A 23,696-nucleotide genomic window follows, 5' to 3' on the forward strand; every position below is an offset into this window, starting at 1 on the left:
ACTTATCTAGACCAAGCATTTTGTATAGTGACCCTAGTAGTCCATGTTTGTGCATGAAATCTTGATTAAAAGTTCAAATATGTTTCTACAAAATCTAAGTAATTCCATGCAAAGGTGGTCCATGACCACTGAGGAGGAAACTCAAAATTTCTTCTTCCTCAGTCTGTGGCCAATGCTCTGTTTCTTATGGAACAAAAAGAAGAATTTCCCTGTTGTGGCAAATAGTACAACAACCAAGTATTCTGCCAAAAAAAAAGAAATCTGCTTTACAACATGCTTGAAGACACATTGGAAAATCTTCCAAAGTCTTCAACTTCCTGTAATTAATCCACTAATTTTCAATGCTCAAACTGAGCAGCAAGTTCAGAACATTCGGCCTCCCTATAACATCATTACAGCCAGTTTAACGTGCATATACACACAAAAATATCAGATCCAGGTCAGCTGGCATTTAACAGTCAGAAAGACGTATCAGTACTTCCTTTAAGATGGTGGTTATGCAACTTGCATTTTATACATAGATATCGCTCCTAATGTAAGTGTATCCTAAGAGCACAAGAAAGGGTTTTTCTGAAATAGAATGACTAAGTCTGATCCTCAAAAGCCCTCTTGTTAGTTGTGATGGGGGCACCTGTCCATTGACTAGGATGAGGACTCCAATCGATAAAAAAGAGGAAGGAACAGAAAACAGCATGGCTCACACAATTCAAAAGAACTGGAACTAGCTAAACAGCCATTCTTCCTTAAAGTGATTAAGGGTCATTACTCAAGAGGAGCAAGCTTACCTCAATTTGAAGAACAATTGCAGGACCACCACAAAGAAGTTTAAAGCTTCCCTTAGGAGCCTGCAAGGGAAACACTCAAGTAGTTACAGCCTAAGCTCCAAAGAAGTCACCTTTTTGGAGCCTAAACATGAGAAAATTCTGTCCAGCTAAAACCTAGGAGGATCTGAAAGTGCGACTCCGGCTTTGCTTGCTTATGCAGGCCATCCCAATCTTTCAGCATGTGGGACAATGAACAAGGTATACATTTCAGTAGCTCAGTGTTATCAAAAGAAATATTCTGAAAATCCAGCATGAGTCATCTCATTTCAGAATGGTTTAGGAAAGAAAGCAGAAAAATGTTTGGGTGAGGCCTAACAGTAATTATGTATTACAGGCTGCTCTGCATAGGTATGTGTACCTATTATTTTAATCTGAAAAACTCCCCCAGCAGCTATCATGTAAATGCCAAAAGCTTTAAGCAGTAGTAGATTTATCTGTCCTGTCAGCATCATGCTTAATTCCCGAGGAGGAAGAGAGTTCCAGACTATTATAGAAAGGGTTATGACCACTTTCAGGAAGCTTGTTGCTTCATGCATAAGTGTTTGATTCCAGAACAAGATATTTGTAGATATTTCTGTCAGCTGGACTTTTATTTAGCAAGACAACATACAGCATTGTAAGAAACTTGACTGCATATGCTGACACATGCAGCAAACGACCATCCACCTCCTGCAGTGAACTGCCACCAAGACCACATTGTTGCAACTGCTTTGTGCATTTGCACTAAGCTTCAGAACTCACACAGGTTATGCAAGCAGTGACGCCTATACTGTTGCATTTACACTGTGACTGCACTGATGTACCAGGTACATCCAGACACTGCAGGGACATCTTTAAATGCAGGACACTAATGAACAGAGATAATTACTTCCAAACCAGCTGAAGATAGGACCCTATGCCATCTTCACTCCAAGAAGAAATGCTGTCTACCACCTAAACATACAAGTAGAAAAGACAACTTTTCTGTCTAGAGAATAGTTTCATATGCCATTTTGCACTGAACACTAGAAATCAGAGACAGTAGCATTTGTATCAACAGAATTGTATGCCCTCTGCCTTTCAGTAAACTAGTAAACCAGTTACCATTAAGCAAACTGAAGTCCATGACTCTTTCAGTCATCCTTACATTCACTAAGCAGCCACCTACAACTTAGTATAGGACAGTTTGTGGGGGCTTGACTTACAGATTATGCTTTACAGTAAAACAGTGCCACTAACAAATTTAATAAAAGTTTTAACGAACTCAGGCCAAAATAATGCACTTACAACCTGTGAAAGAGAACAGCTCTTAGAATTATCTGCATTGTGTATACAAACCATTTTATGAAAACCTAAGCAAGACAAGGGAGGGTAACACAGAAGTATAATCTTAATGGTTTCTTTACCCAACATCACTATGCCAAGAAACCTGCTTCATAGCACACAACTTCCACTCCTGCTTATCAAAAACTTCTATACACCAGGCTGCATTTTTCACTTTATCTTGACATACTCTGCATAAACTAGTAACCTTGCAGGAAATCTGACTTAAAGAGATACAGATTAAATGAGGGTCCTGCGTTAACAGTTGGACTTTATGATCTTAAAGGTCTTTTCCAACCTAAATGATTCTATGGTTATACTTTGCTCCAATTGCAAAAATCATTTGTCCGCATGAGACTTGAGGAAGCTTTCTCCTAACTGATCCCATAGAAATACCCACCTTACTTTTGTAATTGGAATATTAAGCTGCTCCCTTATTTTTGCATTACAGCCATTTACTACACAATTACTGCTAATACAGGTTCTTAAACACAGTAACTCACTCCCTGTATTCATTCCTTTGACTATGCACACTTGTCACCCAAAAAGAGCTTACAGCTCTCTAATCTGATCCAAGTAGTTTATCCAAACAGAACAAAAAAGGGAGAGGAGGGGGAAACTACCCACAATAAATTTGTATACTTGGTATTATAACAAGCAACATAAGGAACGTGTTTTCAACAACTTTGACTTACAAAGAAACCACCCTTAAGGCTGAAGCCCATGAAATCGAACTTGCTTCAAGCTGAGGGAATATTCAGATGAATTAAAGGCTACATGGTTTTTGCCTTATGATTTTAGACAGCTACTATGGGGATAGGTGGTATTTTGGACTGACTTGGTAAGCTGTTCTTATGGAAGGCTAAGAGTTTTAGAAGTACTTATCTGAGAACTGAGCCCTATTGTTTTCAGAAGTTAAACGTGAACACCCATAAAATTAATCTGCAAGGCCTTTACCATTTATATCTAACATTTGCACTATGCACAACGGCAAAGCTTTTTCAAAATTAGAGCTGTATATATTAGCATGTATGAAGCTCATGTGCAACTGTATTTATTTATAAGCATGCCCATGAAGTTTAGGAAAGAAGTTTTCAACTCACTTATTTCACTAGCAACCTGGTCCAGTTTTTCTTTTGACCTACTGATTAGAGCCACCTTCATTCCACATCTTGCTAACTGCAAGAAAACAGGAGACATAGAACAGTCATAAATCACTTCCAAGTTAGTATCCTAATTAAAAGAATTGCATAATTTATCAAATATCACATATATATGACCAGCAAGTTTGAAAAAATTACAATTTTAAATAGACACATGAATGGGAAAACCAGGATAAATACTTCCATGGTACTTCTTACTTGATTCCCTTCATGACAAATTTGTTACCTTCTCAGTCATGCGATACAGGTGTATAAGTACATTTATAAAATAGAAAGCAAACAAGCAGGTATTTTACAGAAATTTTACCACACCTCTGCAAGTCAGAGCAAAGAAGTTATTACCCACAATTAAGTTTAACATGCCAAGTTAAGATATCCATGGTCACTTGAACACCCGTGTTACAAAATTACCCCAGCACCCAATACTTCCTTCCTTTAGTCAGGCTCCACTCAACTTTGTACTAATCATAAATATAAAGGTTAGTTTACTCATGCATTTCTTTTAGGGAAGCTATCTGTGTAACTTAAGCTGTGGCCAGAGGATATCCTGGTCTCAAATCAGACATACTACTGCAAGTTTGAAATGAGAACAACTAAATTTAAAAGTGTCTGCAGAAAGAGAGCTACATATCTGAATTACTCCGCAATGAAAACAATGTTTGTGACTATTGTAAGTCCCTGTTCCAGTGAAAAATAACAATATATCCACAGTTCATAGTGACACTGCCTTCCAGACACTTAACACCTACATATAAAAAACAGGTAAGTTATCATTGCTCCATAAAACTCCTTCACTGCCTTAGGAAGCCAGTGAGAATGGGTCTTGAACAAAAAAAAAAAAAAAAAAAAAACACCCAAAAACAAACCACACACACCCCACACAAAACGAAACCTAAAAAACCCCACACCACCACAGCATGGTACAGCAACAACCTAAAGAGACTTAATCTCATCTACCTTTCTAGCAGAAGCACACAAAGAAAGCTTCTTTCAGAGAGAAGCATGACCAAGTTCATTAGTGACCTCCATGCTTTACTCACATGTGTGATCTCTAAGCAGAAGAAATCTCATACTAGATCTCTCATGAGCGTAGAGTGAGGTGTGATGAAACCAAAGACACTCACTAGGAGCTGCTAACAAACCACTGCCAAGTTCAGGCTTATGGGTAACTTAAGCTTTCCACTCAAGGAAATGATGTGGTGTTATGAGGACGAGTGTCTAAAAGGGATGAACACATCCATCTCCAGATAAGCACCTAGCTCACTAGATTAACTTTTCATGAAGCCAACAGTAGGCTTAGAAGGCAGTGGGAAGAAGGGAATAACATAGTGCACTCTCATTCCACAGGATCAAGGCAGTGAAGGCAAACACTATACCTAAAACTATCTCAGCCTGTGACACTGAGGGCAATTGGACAGTAATCCACTCAAAAGTCTGAAACAGCTGTGGTCCCATGGGGCAAAAAAGCCCCAAAGATGTTCCCCATGGACGCAAACTCCAGACTGCTGACAGGCAGTTTGCTTTCTTTCAGCAGCCATGACCTCTGGGCTCTCAAATTGCTGAAGTAGATACCTGAGCTTTATGGAAAACTATCCAGCTGTACTTGTCTCAAAAGCCAAGGCAGTAAAGCCATGCCAACACACTCAGCAGAACCTCTGTGTGTTTAGAGAACTTCTGCCACAAGAGTGAGCTTGCAAGAAACTGCTGCTGCATTCACATTAAAGGGACACACCTTGAGAAGTGCATTTGAAATCTGGAAACAGAAACCCATTTGCAAGAGGAGTTCTCAAGAGTACAAAGCCCATAAAATGACCAAGGAAAGAGCCTGCAACTAGGAACAAATACCACTAAGAGAAATAATCAAACTTGGAAAAGACAGTGCTCAACAGCACGTTTGGTTTGAGTCTGATGCAACCAAATCAGTTTCTGCTGAGTGCTCCGACTTCACTGGTAGAGGCCTAGTGGAACCACAATAGTCCAAAGACGAATAATGATCCTCTGAGATCCCAGTAGCTAATTATGTTTTTATGTAAGAAACAAGGAAGACCCTCTTGCTTCGCAGATAACTGTCTTTAGATCTTTGGCACGTTGTCTCTAGGGTCATGAAAAGGCTGCACAAGAAGACCTTAAAACTCATCACAAAACTCACCGGAGTAGCAAGCATTGGCAAGATACTTTCATAGCTAAAGGACTGATGCAAGCAAGAGTCACCATTCTAACACAGCTGGTGGATGCAGACATCTGATTTCTTATATGTCATGTTCGTAACTACCACTTTTTCCACCTTGGTAGCAAAACATAACCGCTTTTAAAGCCCTTTCTCTCCAGGATGGAAAGGAATGTCAATGACAGCCCACCAAAGCAGAGTTAAAGCTCTTGTTAGAGTAAGTATAGCAAGAGGATCTAAAAAAGCAACACTAAGCAGATGTGCATAGCAGAGTACTACAGAGCACACAATGGGATCACAACCTCTAGTTTATCACTAGCATACAAACACATCTAAGGTTAAAATTTAACTCACGATTTGCAAAAGCAAACAGCAATACAGGGGTAACAAGTAATGATTTCTGACCATATCCTTTAAAAAAAAAAAAACAAACGAAACAAACACAAAACCATGCTGCTTTGGAATCAAAGACTGGGTGATCATTACCCAGACAGAGAAAACTTGCATTTACCATGGCACCACCTTTCATGAAGAGGTGGTCTAGTGATGAAAAGGCTACCAGTGCCAAGCAAAGAACAGAGATCTAAATACTGCAAGAGTGGGAAGTGTAAAAATGGCTCTTTGCTTGGAAAAGAAGGAAAATAAACAACACAGCAGAGTATAACTGGAAAGAATCCACAAATTTGTAACGTTCTTCCATTACTTAGTGGTGATCATGTCAAACTTTCAAAGAGGCGATTCTCAACACACCGTTATATTTCTCACAAACTCATCCAAGGAGAAGGAAGTAATCTGCATGATCATGACAACAGCCGTCAGCACCCAATCAGCTGTATGCCAGTGGCATTTATAGTAACCTGAAGGTAGTTTCTAGTAGAAAGTCAAGCTTCTGCTGACAGTCTTATGAAGACACCTCTAGAGTCAATTGAAAGACTGAGAAGTCTTTCCAGGCATTCCACATTTCACCCCACACCCACGCTTTACTTCATCAAGTACTCTTCATCCACCTAAACTCTCAAAGGGTGAATTTTTATCTTATTCTAAATAAATAAATAAATAACAATCATAAAAAAACTCATGAAAGATTTGCTTTATTCTACAGCCCAAGAATGAATATATGTGCCCTTTGGGGTGCTTTTGGGTGTTCTGTGCCAACAGCAACTATGGCAAAGAAGCTGAAACAGTCGGTTTCCCAGCAGCGGATCAGCTTTCCTAACGAGGGTTCACATACAGGGCTCTGCCAGCAGCACATGTTCATGTCTGAAGGCAGCCTCTAGTTCTTGGAGACACCAGCAGAACCTAAAGCAAGCTGTAGTTTCATTCACTCAATAACCTAACACAGATCATTAAACCAATCTCCCATGATGATCAGTGGGTGTCTCTCACATCAGAGGACTTCCTCCTCATAGTGTTATGCCCTGGGCACAGTCACCTCCTTCCACTTACTCTAGGCAGTTAGATTTAAGTATTGCATCATTTGCTTCAGTGCCAGGTAACTGGGATATTTGGCAGGTATGAGCTGCCAGCTCTAGGCCAGAATCAGGTGCTGCTGGCACCAGGCTTAATTCGCTTTGCAGTCAACCCCCCCTTCTTGACCCAGCAGGACAAGGTGCTATTTTCTGCAAAGCATAAAGGAATTTAAGGGCCAGGGGTACAGGTAGCAGAGCACACAGGGATGTAGGGAAATCTGAAGGACAAGGACTACCCATGAAGAGGAATGCTACTTTCCCTGTGGGCTCCACAGAACAGAAACTTCAAGAAAAAGGAATATCTCACAGCTGATCTCCTCACGCTAAGTCGTGCTGGTGTTTCAGAGAACACAAACATGAGTACAGACTGGCTCACTTTGATACTGATGCTGGAGCTGAAAGTTATTTTTGCTATAAATTGTTGTAGTCAGCACTATTTGTCATGATGTTCTCTGGGCTTATAGGCTAAATTGCCCCATACTAACAGGCACTTTCTGTCTTAAGCAATACATTCCAGTACCATATTTGGAGCCCACATATCCATCAAGAGAAAAAGTACAGTAAAAGAGATAGAGGTAAAACCCAGCTTCAGAGACTTCATGAACTATAGTTAATAATTGGAATGTACTGCAACCACCTAGAAATGCCATTTAGTCAGTGCCTGAAAATACCAAAAAGAAATAGCAAAGGTAGAGAAAGCTAAGAATTGTAACAACTAGAAGAAGTTAAAAAAAAAAAACACTAAAGGACAAGGTAAAGGCTGAAAACAGAATTCACAAATTAAGGAAGCTAACAAAAAGGGATAAAATTCTTGGCTGGTCACCAGAGGGAGACAAGGCAGGAGACCTCTTTCTCCACACATACCTGTTAAATAAAGGTGAGGAGATATGACCTACTACTTGACAGAGTTAAGACAGCATGACATCTTGCCAAGGATCAAGGTATCACTTGGAAGTGCTAAGAATTCTTACCTCTTCTGCATAGGCTTTTCCAATCCCATCAGTAGCTCCTGTGACCACTGTAGAGGGGGAAAAAATATATACATTAGCTGCTTCACAGAAATAACTGCAATGAGTGTTTATTAGTAAGCTATTAAAATACTCATTCCAGCCAAGAGACATATCAAAACATATCTGAATAGGTGTACAATTTTGAATAAATCTCTTAGAGAACTCAAACTAAAACCTTTCCACATGTAAGAAAGGAGAGGAAGAGACTGAGCTAGGAGCCTAACTGTTTCAAGATTCAGGTTCAGCACTCCTCCTCATGCCAGTCCTCTGGCCCACTACGCTTCTTCAGAAGCGCTGCAGACTAAGGAAGATTTCCAAGTCATTTAACTAAGAAAAGCTCAGTTATAACTATTAAAACAGCTCTCAACTTAGTTTTAAGTACACTGTAAAATGAAAAGTATCTTAAAGCCTTTAAGCATCCAATAAAACAGACATTTTAGGTCACGAGCAACAGGTCTCTGTTAGTGACTCTCCAGTAGATTTCTGTGGCCATTGTGCTTACTACTAACAGCCAGTATAAGTGACTGATCAGTAGCCATTAGTTGCAAGCTGGGCTTCTAGAGCTTAAACTTTCACCTGTGGGTGACTGGGATCTGTGTCAAGCCTCAAGTCTTCCTAGGATTCTTTTCTGCATGCCGACAAGCTCTCAGCGACTCAACACGTCATTAGTTTGACAGATAATTCCACGACTCTGACCACACCAGTAGCCACTCATCTCAGTTTGCCCACTAAACAGCAGTTCTTCCATCCAGAAGCCATGTTCCCAACTACTTTTCAAGCAAGCACATCCAGCTCCACTTCCTCCTCATCAAACCAATGCCTACACCTCAACAACCTTACTCATTTAGCTTTGCTCATTCTTCTGTCTCTGCTCTCACTTCCAAGTGGCTAGAGAATATACTCCTGGATTTTTCTGTTTGTACTTGTTAGATCTGAACAAGTTCAGGGATAAGCAGTGGAAGCATAAATGAACACAAGACATGCCCAAATAACTGGGCTTGTTTAATGTTTCAGAAAACTGAACTGAGAGTGTTGGTTGAACTCTCAGGTCAACCTCTACCTGAGTGAAACTCACAGCAGATGGAGGTGTTGTCCAGCACTAGGATCCAGCAATAACTTCCCTTCAGGGCACCAGAAGGAGATGTGTTTGCACATGATTTGATTAGTCACTGCCTGCAGATCACCCATAACAGCTGGCATGCAAACAGCAGCCAGAATATTTCTGTTTGAGTAATAACAGCTAGGAAATGCTGTAACTATTTCAGTTTCTGTGCCTGCTAGCTATAAATAAGTGGACGTAATAGCAAGTGATGAAGCTGCCAGTGATGGTCCTATCTGAGCTTGAATGGCCAGCCAACAGTGCAGTAACAGGCTCGGAATGAAAGATAGTCATGCCCTTGATTTAAGCTAGGTTTACGGATGACCCTAGATGAAGGTACATACACATACATTTATCCCTTCCCTGGTTTCAAGGCTTATTTGCAAGATGCTGTAGCTCCCATGTGATAAGGATGTGCAGGACTGTACCATACGCGTATTAACACATACTGCACACACAGGATGCCCCAGCTAGTAAACAGCTCTAGCTGCTGCACCATGAGCTCTAGTGAATTTTATCGAGAAAACCAAGTGCCTGGGTCACACCATTTTGCCACTTGCCATCCAGCCACAATTAGAGAAATGAGTCACAGTAACAAATCCCCATGTAGAGAAGTCAAGCAAGGGGCCAAATGGTGAAAAAAAGCAGACCTTGGGGAAGAAATCAAGAATGTATTCCCAGGAGTCCACTTGCTACAACCAAACTTGCACCAATATTGTTACCCATGTACCAGACAGCATTACAGTCCTTCAGGATGGCACCATCCCTTTAGTTCAAGGACTAACAAGCTTCAGTTTCAGCCTTACTGATCTTGGGTTTCACATTATGTATTATCACATAATTTATTATTGCTGCAGTAAAACAAACAGGAGCACAACGAAAACCTGTGCCCAGTACCACTCCCCACTAGGCTTACAACCGTAGTTGGATATGCTCTAAGTTGACCCAATCTGGCAAACAGTCCACTTCCATGACTCTGTAAAAGGGGTTTGTTTCCTTCATTCTAGTTAGTGAGGTACCTAAAGAGCAGCTATTCCCTATAACGCTTATAGATAGTTTCTCCTCCTTCCAACTCAAAATTCATGGATTTAATGGTTTCATTCCCAGATAACAAGCTCAGCATTTAAAAATACTGTTTTCTGACACTGTGAGTTGTTCACCTTTAGCAGCTACAGCTAAGAGTGCATGCTCCATAAGGCAGGGACTTCAAAAAGCATCTGCAGCACTTTAAAGGCTTAATAAAGTGCAAGTACAATTTCAGTCAAGGATATTTACCTCATTTATTGAATCCATTGCTTAGGTAAATTGTAATAGAAGCGGCTGGAGCATGAGACAAGCTGAAGAGTGGGGATTTCTATCTGAAGTACAAGTAACAGGATGGTTCCTCCCTTCTTAGGTCCTACTTCTACTTAAAATCACCTGTAGTCCAGAGGCTAAAGTACCTTCCAGAACATAACTTGAGAAATTTGGACAAATCTAATACAGATAAATGATGAAAAACATTAAGAAATCCCACCAGGAAGGAAAAAAAAAAAAAGTGCTTGAACCATCACTTACATAAACAGACACCTAGCTAATACATATTACTGTTTTGCTTCTGCTACAGGTAAAGGCATAGGCATCAGAATAAAGCATGCAGCTAGTTTTTCTTAGCAATAAGGGAAATCCTCTTCTTACAAGAAGGCACTATTAGGATCATTTTATTAATGACTCCCCTTCATGAAGGATAACTTTGTCTCTTGCTCTGTGTTCCCACATCATCTTGTGGAGCAAACACAGTACAAGGATGGCTTTCTAACATACAACCAAAAAGCCACCTTTTTTTAGGCCACACTTCCCTTCCCTGGGCACTTCAAGAGAAGCCACCTGGCCTAGCTTCACCCATTCTAAGTAAATGGATTTCCCATCAGCAGCTGCACTGGTGCAGAAGCCACCAAAACTGGCACCGGAGGACTGCAACAGGGAAATGTGCTGATACAGATTTTTCCTGCTCCTGACCAGTAGCACCCAGTTCAGCAAGGGAGCTGTAGTTACTGCCCATTTATGGGATAATTAGAGAGGAGTCTGGTGGGTCAGAAAGCCTGCCCAGCTAGACACCAGCCGGAGCAGACAGCATACTTAAGCCCTATGTTGTAAAAGCAAGGAAGAGAGGTGGGGTAAAGACAACTGCCTGGGCCATCACAATGTCCAGCTTCAGCAACCTTACCTTCCTCCACGTTTTGAGTTACCTGAAGCGTATATGCACGCTGCAGGGAAGGGGAGAGCAACAAAAAGAAGCAGCTTTGGTAAGACTTGTGCCTTAGCAAGGCACTTGTCATTTATTTCATTTATTAAATTTCATATTGATTACGTTCATCTCTAGTTCCCACTCCAGAGCCAAGTGTTAGTTTTAACCGCTCTAAAGCTGTGCCAGTTTAACTAAATCTTTACTATCAACTTGATGTGCTGAAGCTAGTTTTAACTCCAAGTGTGGATTAAGCTTTTAAATTCTGTTTCTTCTCCAGTGTCTTCCAACAAAAGTTACAAGCTGCAGTTGGCAGAGCTTAAAGAAGGCAAAGCAAGTAGGGTAGGAATAAGTTATTGTCTGTAAAAAAAGCTGCACCAGCTCTTAAGTGTGATTATACACATCTACCCCATAGACTAACTGTAGTAGCTTCCCACTTCAGCCATCTGCCGTCTCCAGAAGAGAGCCCAGGCAGCTCGTGTGTGAGCCCACCAAACAAAAGTTTGCCTGAATGGAAGCTTGTACTGAAACACTGATTTTAGGCAAAGACGTAAACATCAATCTTCCCCCAACTATTGGGGCTGTAGAAGAAAAGGGGAAGAAAATTAAGGAAAGGTATCCAGTAACATGACATACTCTGAAAACAGTTCACTTAATAAATCAATATATGCGCATTGGGCTGGAGATGTTCTACCCCACAAGTTACCACTAGCCAGCGTTCAACTCTGGACACAAGGTATTTCAGAAAATAATTGGACTGCATTTGGAACAGATTCCCACCTCAAGACATGTTTTTCTGAAACTAGCATATAAGTACAGACCTGGAACGTGCAAGACTACATCATCTGTTCTCCATTCTGAGAAACCTGCCTGAAGACTCCTGTTTTGAGACATATAGCTTGGCCCTCACGAGTACAGAACACTGTAAGGAACATTTGTTGCTCTTCTATGTAATGACACTTTCTTGAATATGTAAGACTGGCGTAATCACTGCTATAACCGCTAACTGATGTATGCATGGGTTTTATCCTCTAGTCCTAGCTTTCACTTCAGCTGTGCACGAACAGCCTTATATTCCAATTGATCCTATACTGTTCAAAATAGCAGATAAGTAGTGGGAAAGCTAGTAAAACACTTAATCACAATTCATGATAGCCACTGGTGTACACCACATTAAGTGTCTTTGAACCCACCAATGCTCTGGATACAGTCTTAAAGTGTAGGTATGCAAAGAGAAACTTCAATGTACTATCAAGGTCTCTGAACAAGGCAAGCAGTATGGGGCATCATCTATCTGCTTACACCACTCAAGGAGGCTATGCTGTATGTGTGCTGTAGATCTTTCAACTGCCATTGCATATACACAAGTCATCTGCAGAAGAACTCCGATCAGCAGTTAAGTTTTTAATTACAGTATTATCCTTAACACATCATGCAATCACTTCCATAAATCACCAAAACCATCTTAGGACATTAGGGCATCTTTGCCCTAACAACCGTGCCAGAATTTTGATTCCTATATGGTGTGGGGAGGGAAGAAAAAGAAACAAACAAGCCACCTACACCTTTTCACCTCCTGCTTTGAGTTTAATTACATAAACTTTGACTTCTTACAGTGACCTCTTAAATTTAAGATACAGCTACACAGAAGTCCACCACAACCTCTACTACTGGACTACTTATTGATTAGACACAACTCACACTAATCCTCTAAACCTTAACCCCACCTAGCCACTTCACCTCCTAATGTTTCACATTGTGTGTTTACACAGCTTTTGTCACATATACAACAGATATGATGCAGTTCATAGGCACTGGGCATCATTTCCCACCCAGGACGAAACTCAAGGCAACCCTTGACAAATACAGGGCAAAGTTAAACGAACTCAGCAGTCAGAGAAATGCATGGTCTTGCACTAAAAGGAAATAGCTTTCCTGATATTAAAAAAAGCCATAGACCAAGCCCATGAAAGAAGTTGTGTAACCAACCAGTGACTTTAGCATGGAATATTAATATGCCAAGTGGTACATGACTTCAGGGGTTACAAAGGTAGGCACCACTCCAGAAGGCTTCCAAAGGGCTGAATATGCAAATGCTTCCAATAGCTCCTGCATCCTTCAGAAATCCCACAGCCCACGGTTAAACAGGCATAGGATAAGGTACCACCAATGGTGCATGGAGCTCGCATGTTCTTTCTGCTTGTAACAGCCCCTGCCTTCCCAAATAAGAGGTCACTTAGAGAACATCCACCACCTAAGTAGTATGCTGGATAAACATTCCCCGCTGTTAAAAAGGGGGGTACTGCTCTACAGCCAGGCAAGAGCAGCACCTAGCAGACCACAGCAGTCTGTTCTGTGACTGAAGTGAATATTCAACATCCAGAAAGAACATTTTAGTCTGCTTCTTATGCAGCCAGGACATCTTAAAACAAAAATCAAAGAATGGTGCAGTAAAGCATGAGGCAGGCATGTAGAAATCATCTCATCTCATGATGGGAACAAGGACCAGCACTGACACAGGGAAAAGGAGCAACAGCAAGCATAGAAAATTCTACTGCAGTTCTGCAGAGCAATCACGCTGAAACAAGATTATAGATTCGTGACTCCCCAATTCAAGGTTAGACTACAGTGAAGACAAAGCTTAAAGAGACCAAGCCTGCCTTCAGGTAAACACACACATTTTCCACTGCAAAATAAGCTTTTGAGATGCCTAATGGAGATAAAGCATGCAATACTTATATCCATGCTGCTGCTAACAAACAGCACCAGGCACACTCCTCACACTGCTTTGACTACCTGCACAACGAAGCTAACAAGTATTACGCATGTTCTCTACTATCCCCTTCAAACTACAAGCCATTTCAGTTCAGCCATTTTCCTGTTTTCATTAAGAAAACCATGAGTTTAGGCAATCTTTCAAAGTACTGCAGATGCACTCATGCACATCATTACCTAGGAAGAACAACTCAAGCTACTAACGATGTTACTCCCCCCTTGAAAGATGTGGGTACAGTGATTTGGGAATACCTATACTCTTCCTGCCAAAAAATTAAGCTAACAAATAGATCTCAAGGAGGGCAGCTCAGCTACACTTCTGATCCTGAGAGGTATTCAAATTTGTTGTCAAAATGGCCACTGCAGAGCTAGTCTCTCAGCTACATCCTCCGTTCACACAGAAGAGCCATCCCTGTCCTGCAAGACTGAATCCGGATCGGAGTGAGGGTCTGTCAAGGCACAGTACACAGCTGTAGCAGACATAAATATAAAGTATAAAGTATGACCCTAGTGTGTTTTGTTAAAGCAATACGGCTGGGAGAAGCTTCATAGCACAGCTAACCTTAGCATAGGTACAACACATAAATAACTGAAGACTCGAGATTCTTCTGCTACGAAACACGGAGGCTATATTAAGAATATGACAGCTCCTGGGGAAAACAAAAGCTGGCAAGGGGAGAAAAGACTATCCCTGCTTGGCATCAAGCTGTGCTTCATTTATTACAGATTTATATAAATCACTGGCATTTGACCAATACCAAGCTTCTAGATTATCTCCAGCCAACAAAAGTACTTTAGTCTGTGCTGGTTAAAAATATTCTACTTTTTGCCCTCAGCTTGCTAGGAACAGCTATTTTTAGTAAGAGCCCAATCAACCTTATCAAAATCAAGCATCAAAAATAGACTGGAGAAACACTGCAAGCAAATACTATTTTTAGCTGCTCTGTCTGTCCCTGCCGTTGCCCACAAATTCTGACTGCACAATCCATGCACGAGCACTTAGTTATTCTAGGCAGATCCTAGTCGTGACCCTTGTTTTCCCTGAACACCTGAATGCAGAAAACACTCGATTGATTAAAGATTAATACAGCCGCAAACCGTGACAGCTGCCTTTCGTCTGAGTGCTTTTGGGGAGGGGGAGAATATGGGATGACAGAGAGTTTGCATCAGTATTCCTCTTGGGGATCTATTACATGGAAAGAAAATTGCTATTTCAATTCCCTTTTGTTGCTAAAAATAGAAGCCCCAATTGATTCAAGCAAACAGGGCACCGGCTTAGCAATGCCAAATTTAGAAACCACTGAAGTCCCAAAGAGTGAACGCTAACGCAGTCTAACACATGCCAGCTCATATTTAACAAAGAACAAAGAAGATAAGCATGCTGGCTGCAAGTTAATAAGACAGCCAGTAACTCCCTGCATTTTTATTAAATAAAAACAGAAAACTCTGTGCAAAATAAGACAAACTTCACTTCTATTCTCAATTTAACTTGCCGAAATAGGAAACCTCTTCAGAAAGATCACCTGTACCCAAGCTGAAATCCTAGAAATTCTGTGTATTTTTTCACACAAAGGGGGGTTTTTTGCACAAAGGAGCTTACACCTAACGGTCAGGCTTTGAAAAGACAGGCTACAGAAAAAGGTTCAATTCCCAGAACCAAACACTTACTTGGTAACAGCTTGTGTCTAGGAGCTAGTAGGATTGTGGGTAGAAAAATATTCTATAAATACCACAGCACTGACAAGTTCCCATTTCACCCAGAACTTCAGCAAGAAAGGGTTTTGGGCAGTGCATTTTCAAGATTTCTTGAGACTTCAGAGCTAGAAGCAATCTAGAAATCTCAACAAGAAAACCACACGAAGAGTTCATGAAAGTCATGGGCAACACTTACACACCATCAGTCCTAGGTGCCTTTAAGTGAGCTCTCCCAGTTCCAGAGTGACCTTCTTTTACACACTCACACTCAAATCTTTGCCATGAGGTCTTTTTCTCCTGTTAGTCATGGGCTGCTGCATTATGGATATGGGAGCCTGGGAGGAGAGGAGGAACTTTGTCATCCCATCTCCTGTGTTCAGAAGCCTCTACCTCATCCTGTTACAAATTGCTTTCAAGGCTTTTGATCCAGAAAATGTCAGGTGAACCCAAGAGCGCCCTGAACTTAACTTCTGCAATAGCAACCAAGTCTTTCAGATCATCTGCTGAAGTCTGTTAGGCATACGCAAAAACTATAGCTGCTTTGTGCTCAGTAAGGCACTACCATAAGAGTTACCATGTAGTATTAGCATTTGGCAAACAAATAGCTCTGATTTGTTCGTCACTGCAAAATAAGTGACAGATGCCAATTGTCACTGCAAGCACAAGCAGGCCAGGAAAGCACATGCAGAGAGGTCGATCAAGTTACTGTTCTCGGTTCTTCCTGTCTCTAGCAGTGGGTGAATACAACAGGAAGGTTTTGAACATCAGATAGCTCAGGACTTGTGCCATCTGATGGCTTTCAGTGTTTGCCACCAGAAACATGCATAGATAAGCTGCTTTTTGAGAATGAACTAAGCAGCCAGTAGAAGGGCGTCTGAGATTGGAGCCTGAAAAGCAGCATTAAGTAAGAAGTCACTAGAAGAAATTTGACATTTTTTTCCCCTCTTTCACTATATATTTGTAACAGGCAGAAAAACAAGTTCAAGTCAATGACATGGCAAAAAAAACCCACCACCTGCAAACAGAAGATGATAACAAGTGATCTTGGCAAGCTATGGACATACTCATTTCAAGTCAAAGCTATGCAAGGTGTCAGAATAATCACAAGTATAGAAGAAAAGTGGCAACTGGGACAAAATGCAGCACTAGATCCATTTTCAGTCAAAAGGCAAACTATGCCAAACTTAAGTGTGATCAATTTAGACAAAAATAATGGTCCAAATCTATGAGACAAAAGGAAATCATTTTATATGATGACCATAAGAAACTGTGACTCAAGCTGACTGGGACCAAACATAAGAATCTTAGAATACTGACAGAAGCTACCTAGGAAGGCACCTACAATGGTTCAGACCAAGAAAAAGGAACTTTATCAAGATAAAACCAAATTACTAGTTACACTCCTCAGGGACTGATCTCAGCACAAATCCTGTTCAGCACTGTTACTGGTGACCACCGCACAAAGAAGGGAATGCTTCATGAATTTCACAGATAACCCAGCTAGTGAAAAGGCTCACAGCGTAACACCACAAAGAATTAGATGGGTTTATAGATCAGAGTAATAAAAAAATAGTATTGCCAGATATTACCTGGTGACATGGCAGTACAAGATGTCAAGACACGCACTGGAGACTAACTTTGTTTAGAGTTGAGGTGACCATCGTAAGCAATGGAAGAAAGGTATCTGGGGTGCAGTGGCTGAATATAAAATGGACTATAAACTGCCATTCCGATGCAGCTATAAAGACAACTTATACAACCTGATTGCATCCACTGAGGTGCTTCCCATAGTAATAGAAAGCAATAATACATTAAGTCATTTAAATGGCAACAGCTGGAAAAGAAAAAAAAAAAGAGGCTGCTAAAATGATTAAGAGTTACCTGTTCTGGGAGATGAATTCTAAAAGGGTTTTGTTTGCTCATCATAAGCCCATGTAGCACAACCAACAGAAAAGGAAAAGCTTAGTTCAGGGGTCCTCAAACTGTGGCCCACGGGCCCCTCAGGGTCCTCAATCCGGCCCCCGGTATTTACAGACACACACACACACCCCCGCCGGGGGCTGGGGGGGAACCAAGCAGCCGCAGATGACTGCCTGCCACTTCATCCGCGCCGGCCCCCTGCTTAAAAAGTTTGAGGACCCCTGGCTTGGTTTAACATTGGGAAGAAAATACAAGTTGGTCACAATTAAGCCCAGAAACTAGGATCTCTCAAAGAAGAAAAAAAAAATTGTTTCTGACTCAGAAGAGCACAGTAAGGATGAAGAACCTAACTTGCTGGAGGAGCTCTGAGATGCGAGACAGCAGTGCAGGACAAGACAGACAACTCTGGAAACAGAACTACAAACTTGCAACAAGAATCTCTTTATTACTAGCCATTTAAAGCATCAGAAGGAAAATGGGAAACAAAATAAGCCTAATTTGTTGATTGTTTTACATATATATATTACTAACTGCATGATTCTAGCTTTCTTCAGGTTGTCAGAGGGCATCAGAAAAATTACCTTTTTTTTTCCTCCCACTCCCCATCTCAACACACTTTCAGAGTGTCTCTGCTCATCTCTTCATGAAGGAGAGGCTAGTTACAGCTAGGGATATGAGAGACAAATACAACAGTGGTCCTAAAAGAACAGAGATTCTGGTTTCATGAAGAGGATCTGAACCAGGAAGGGGTTCCTTCTGGAACCCCATATTGTGCTGGCAGTAACTCAAATCATCTTACTTGAGTACCTTCATATTCACAGTGAGGACACCAATTTCCAAAAAGTTTTGGGGCATGAAAAGAAGCAACAGCACCTTGTAACAGCTTTTTAAAAATCAGACTGTGGCCATGAAATTCCATAATTTTTTGCTGCACATGTCAAGAGACCCCAGAACACAATGCTAAATAAAACCTTTTCTCTACACCTTTGAAACATGGGTTGACCTTTCAGAGCTCCATGACTAGGGCATGAACTATTTAGAATTACAGAAAACACAGACTTGAAGGAATCTTTAAATAAAGGTTTGGGTGCATTTCAAGCATAATGCATCATTCAGCACGTGCACAGTACATTCTGATATAGCAAGTCATTAGGAAAAAAACAAACTTAACATAATAAAAACATCCTGTCATCATTCACCTGTTCCCTCCATTTGCACGTATCCACCTATACAGGAAGTGAAGGGAAAAAAAAAACCCACAGTGTAGACAAGTTCTCATAGGGTAACAGTTTTATCACAAGATTAGACCTTCCAACTCAGAACAGAGATCCAGCTAACCCAAGACTTGGGTCTCTGGCAGTGGTCACTAATAGGTACTGAGGGGAGAATTCAAGAAGGCAGCAAGCACATTGTAATACCTCTCCAGAATACTCCTCCCATGTCCAGTTTGCAGCTATGTGGTTTGGTGGACTACAGCTGGTGACTGTAGACAAATTCACAGGAGAAAAAGATACCAATATATTTTACAGTATTTTTTTTTAATCCATGTAAACCTTTAGCATCTTCAACTGTAACAGGAAGCCACACAGCTGAACTACACCTTGCATAGAACAGTATTATCTCCTCCTGTTCTTTTTGAAATTGATCTGCTAGTTTGGGATTTGGCGCTTTCTCCACCATCCCCAGATCATGCTAAGCAGTGATGCTGATCACTTTGCTTAACTTTCTCTAAATCTAACAGGTATAACAAAATTTATAAGATTAGACATTCAGGCAACCCTTTTTGACGGGAGCCTCTATCAGAAACTGTTTGGACTACAGTTTTGCAGAGAGCAAATGAATTAAAAAAATTAAGTACATTTAAAATACCAAAATGTTCTAAATATATTCCATTTATTAGAAAAATCATGCTCCTTCCCTATCCCCAGAATTAAAATCTTCATTTCACAGCAAGTTACAGAGTAGAATTTCAGTGCGTCAACAATACACCAAAAATAGGCAAACTGGGAAGCACAGAAAGACTAAGAAAACTGACACCGTAGAAACTGATTTTTCTTAACTTCCAGCTCCAACGAACCCCAAACCACAGAACCACTTGGACTTTTCTTCACCACCCTCATCAGTACCTGGTCTTGTGCCGAAGATAATAAACATTTGCAGCATCTAAGTCTGCAACAAGGATAACTGTGCTCAAGATAAAGCATTCTCTGGGAAAGACCGGTAGATGGTCTATGAGAAGCAACAGAGCTGCAGATACTCTCAAGGTATACTCTCACACAGTGCGGTCTGCCAGCTTTCAGGGGATAAGCCAATCCAGACCCAACTCATCTCCCACAGAGCCACTGGGTGCCTCCACATGGAGCCTTTCAGACTCCTGGAGAGCTGAAGAATGCTTTGGACTCGTGCATTCATCCAGCACTGCACCCAAGCAACAAACCCCCTTGGCAGAGCACAGCCCGTGGGAAAGAAAGTAGATAGTCTCAAGCAGGAGACGAGTTCACCCTAGTCACTGCCACGTTGGTACCAACACCCCAGCTAGGTGCAGGCTGGCTATGTTGGAATCATGTACCTACATTGTGCTCCTCAGCATTGTGGTTTGGGGTTTTTTTGACAGAATAAGGCTTACTAGCTAACCTAGGTCTGCATGGATGAACTTGGCCACTGTCTTTGGCCTCCTGCCAAAGGCACACTGAGGCTGCACAGGAGCTGCCTCGTGTGAATAAGCCTTTTCACGTTGGCTCAGACCAGCCACGCCAGGCCTGTGCTCACTTCACCCAGTCACTAGCATGTTTCTGCCTCACCTGCTTTCTCCTGTAACATCTGTCCAACCTGGATATCGCTACCCTTCATGACAATAAACCATTTTAGGTCCAGCCTCCAATCCTTAACCTCTTATTTACAAGATGCTTTCAAACTCATCATAAGACAGATCAAAAAAACTGGAACACATGGGTTACTGAATTTCTTCTGGAATACCACTTGCCATTGTACTGTTTTTCCACAAGGCCACTTTTCTAGGGTTTACAAACCCTAACACACAAAAAAGAAAAAGTTTCATTTTTAGGAATCATAGAATGGTTTAGGTTGGAAGGGACCATAAAGATCACCTTGTTCCAACCTCCCTGCCATGGGCAGGGACACCTTCCACTAGACCAGGTTGCTCAAATCCCCATCCAGCCTGGCCTCAAACACTTCCAGGGACGGGGCATCCACAGCTTCTCTGGGCAGCCTGTGCCAGTGTCTTGCCACCCTCACAGTAAAGAATTTCTTCCCAATATCTAATCTAAATCTACCCTCTTTCAGCATAAAGCCATTACCCCTTGTTCTATTGCTACATGCTCTTGTAAAAAGTCCCTCTCCGGTTTTCTTGTCAGACCCCTTTAGGTACTAGAAGGCTGCTGTAAGGTTTCCCTGGAGCCTTCCCTTTTCCATGCTGAACAACCCCAACTCTCTCAACTTGTCTTCATAGGAGAGGTGCTCCAGGCCTCTGATCACCTTCGTGGCCCTCCTGTGGACTCACTCCAACAGGAAGGAACGTTATAAGTCAGGACACCTACCAATTTGTGTAGAAGGAAAAACAAGTTTTAACCATGAAAAAAAGCATAGCATTATGTTATCTCATGCAGCAGAAATAGGACTGATAAAGCCTATCTTTAATAAGTTACTTCTTAATCATACACATTTAGGGAGGTTACTAGTTAAGTCACAGCACACACTCAGTGTATTCTACTCCCATACACAAAAGGTACACAGTTGTACCTGAGAACCCTCCTTAGGAAGGTCTCAGTCTACAGTGCCTCTTCCAAGTAAGATCAAAATCCAATCCATTCCCCACCACCCTTACAGAAGGCTTAACACGTGTATATACAGTCTAAGCATACTGAATCTCCACTCCTAACTCAAAAAGTATCAGTAATCAACCATCCTAACCATTTTATTGCTCTTACATTTGTGAATACCTGCCATTACTTACCATAACACTTAAGTTTGGCCCTGCCCCAACAAGCTGTCTCGGGTACTAGTGCTCCCATGACTTCAAGTTTTTAAAGTTATAAATAAATCAAAACCAATCAGGACAGAGTTGACTCAGACCTTCAACTGCCGATAAGAGTATTTGCACCATTGTTACTTGTTTATTTCAGTCCTCTTAACATTTGAGATGCTATGTCTCCCATCACTTTGGTAAACCTCAGTAGCACCTATACAATTATCCAACTCATCCCCTTCCTAGGTAGGTCCCCCTCTAGCCGTGAGCTAACTCAGCTCCAGCAGCAAGCTGCTCCTGGTTGCTATTTCCCACTAGCAACAATTCTTCCCCAAAAAAACAAAAGGAGGTAAGAGTCTCTCAAAAGCAAGCTCCTGTCACTGCTACAGCAAGACCTCCACGGGAAGATCGGGGGAAAAGGAAGGGGCCAGCAGCAGCACCAACTGCCCTGGTGATAGCAGTCCACAGCCAAGTTCCCCGTCAACCTAGATGGCTCTTCAAGGACTCAAGGAGTCCTTTATGAATTACAAACTCTTTATGAAAGCCTCAGGATTTCTACACACATACAGGGTAGCTGCACTAGAGAGATTCAGAAGTCCAGCACCCTAGGAAGCAACTGTAATATGTGGGTCAATTCTGTCATGAAATTTGTGCTAGAGTCACGCTTAGTGAGAGTTACTGCCTCAGCATCCTAAAGCCACATTGCTTCGAGCCCCTACTGCCACGCACTAAGCCACTTCTCAATATCCTACACCAGAAGAGATCTCCCCACTTCTATTTTTAGAAGTCAGCTGACCTACATGAATGTATTGCAGAGAGATCTTCAGCAGCTTCTCCAGGAAGTAATTTTATACCTGACAAGTACCCTGAAACCATACATGAAACTATTTCTCAACAGCACGGCCACATCAGGGTATTTTGGGGGTGAGCAGAGTGAGTGGGCAACCCAGGCAATCAGTCCAGCAGCAAACCCGTTTTTGCCCCTTCCCATGTCTTCAGCTCCACGTACCAGAACAGTTCACCCATTGCGGACAATAAGCAACGCTGCATAAGCAGCCGAGTACAGAAGATGAATGAACCGTGTGACGCTAAAGATCTGTGAATTGAAAAATCTAATGCATGAATTAAAACCCGCACCCTCATTCTCCCCTCTCTTTCCCCCAAAAAAGAAATGTATACAGCAGGACATAAAAGGAGAAGTAGAAAGAGAGGTGGAAAAAACGTGGTCTGACACATTTATAAAAACTGATGGCCTGTCATCCAGACACTGATGAATATTTTCTACAGGATAAAAATGGCAACCTAGAGTCTAAAAATAAAATGCTGTGCTGCAGACCTGTCTGGTTCAGCAACAGCACTGGAATACAAACACACTCCCTTGCTGGTACATCTTCACTAAGATTTCAGAATAAGAGAAGGGGGGAAAAAAACGTTGTGGAACATACCTTCTGTTTTCAAGGGAAAGAATCTGCGTTTTGTGGGTTTTAATATGAATTTTGATTAGTGTTATATTTTGTCTGCATTGTGTAACTGCAATTTAAAAAAAACCCACACTCCTAAATTTTAAGTTATTGATGAGACTAGCAGACTACCTCATGCAGCACAAAGCAAAAATTTGTATTCCCTTCCCCAGACAATTACAATGTAAGAACATTATTTATCAGTGTCTTTAAATTGTAATTTCAGTAAGCTTAAAAATATATCTTTAAAATCATGCTGCAGACGGAACTGTGGACACTGCTGTTTTTCAAACTCACCCTACCCCAGAGACAGAAGATAAAATCTTTTACTTTATTCTGCCTCAAAATTTAGACTAAAAGCCTGCTTAGCCAAGAAGCAAAAATGACTGAACATCATTCACAAAAGCACTAATTTCTCAAGCCTATCCACACTGCAGACAGGCTGCCTTATGCAGTAAAGATGCTATTTTTAGCAAGTGATGCAATAGCTGCAAGGGCTCTCCCAGAACCTTTCATTTAAGAGCCCAAGCCATTTTAAAACGTGTTACAAGATACCTAATAACCCTGCATTGTCCCTTCCTGTTCTCTGCACCAGCATATTAA

At 41.4% G+C, this 23,696-nt stretch overlaps 1 protein-coding gene across 2 annotated transcripts in view; it reads right to left on the reverse strand.

Annotated features, from left to right (window-relative positions):
• The window catches only part of HSD17B12 (hydroxysteroid 17-beta dehydrogenase 12), an 89,558-nt gene that overhangs the window by 48,348 nt on the left and 17,514 nt on the right, over positions 1 to 23,696 (reverse strand). For both annotated transcript variants that reach the window (XM_037394242.1, XM_037394243.1), the window contains exons 2-3: positions 7,897 to 7,943; positions 3,230 to 3,305 (exon numbers count right to left, since the gene is read on the reverse strand). In XM_037394242.1, the coding sequence (XP_037250139.1) occupies positions 3,230 to 3,305; positions 7,897 to 7,943 (123 nt within the window). The remainder of the gene's footprint in view (positions 1 to 3,229; positions 3,306 to 7,896; positions 7,944 to 23,696) is intronic.

This window comes from Falco rusticolus, chromosome 7 (genome assembly GCF_015220075.1).
Source record: "Falco rusticolus isolate bFalRus1 chromosome 7, bFalRus1.pri, whole genome shotgun sequence".
Lineage (NCBI taxonomy): Eukaryota > Metazoa > Chordata > Aves > Falconiformes > Falconidae > Falco > Falco rusticolus.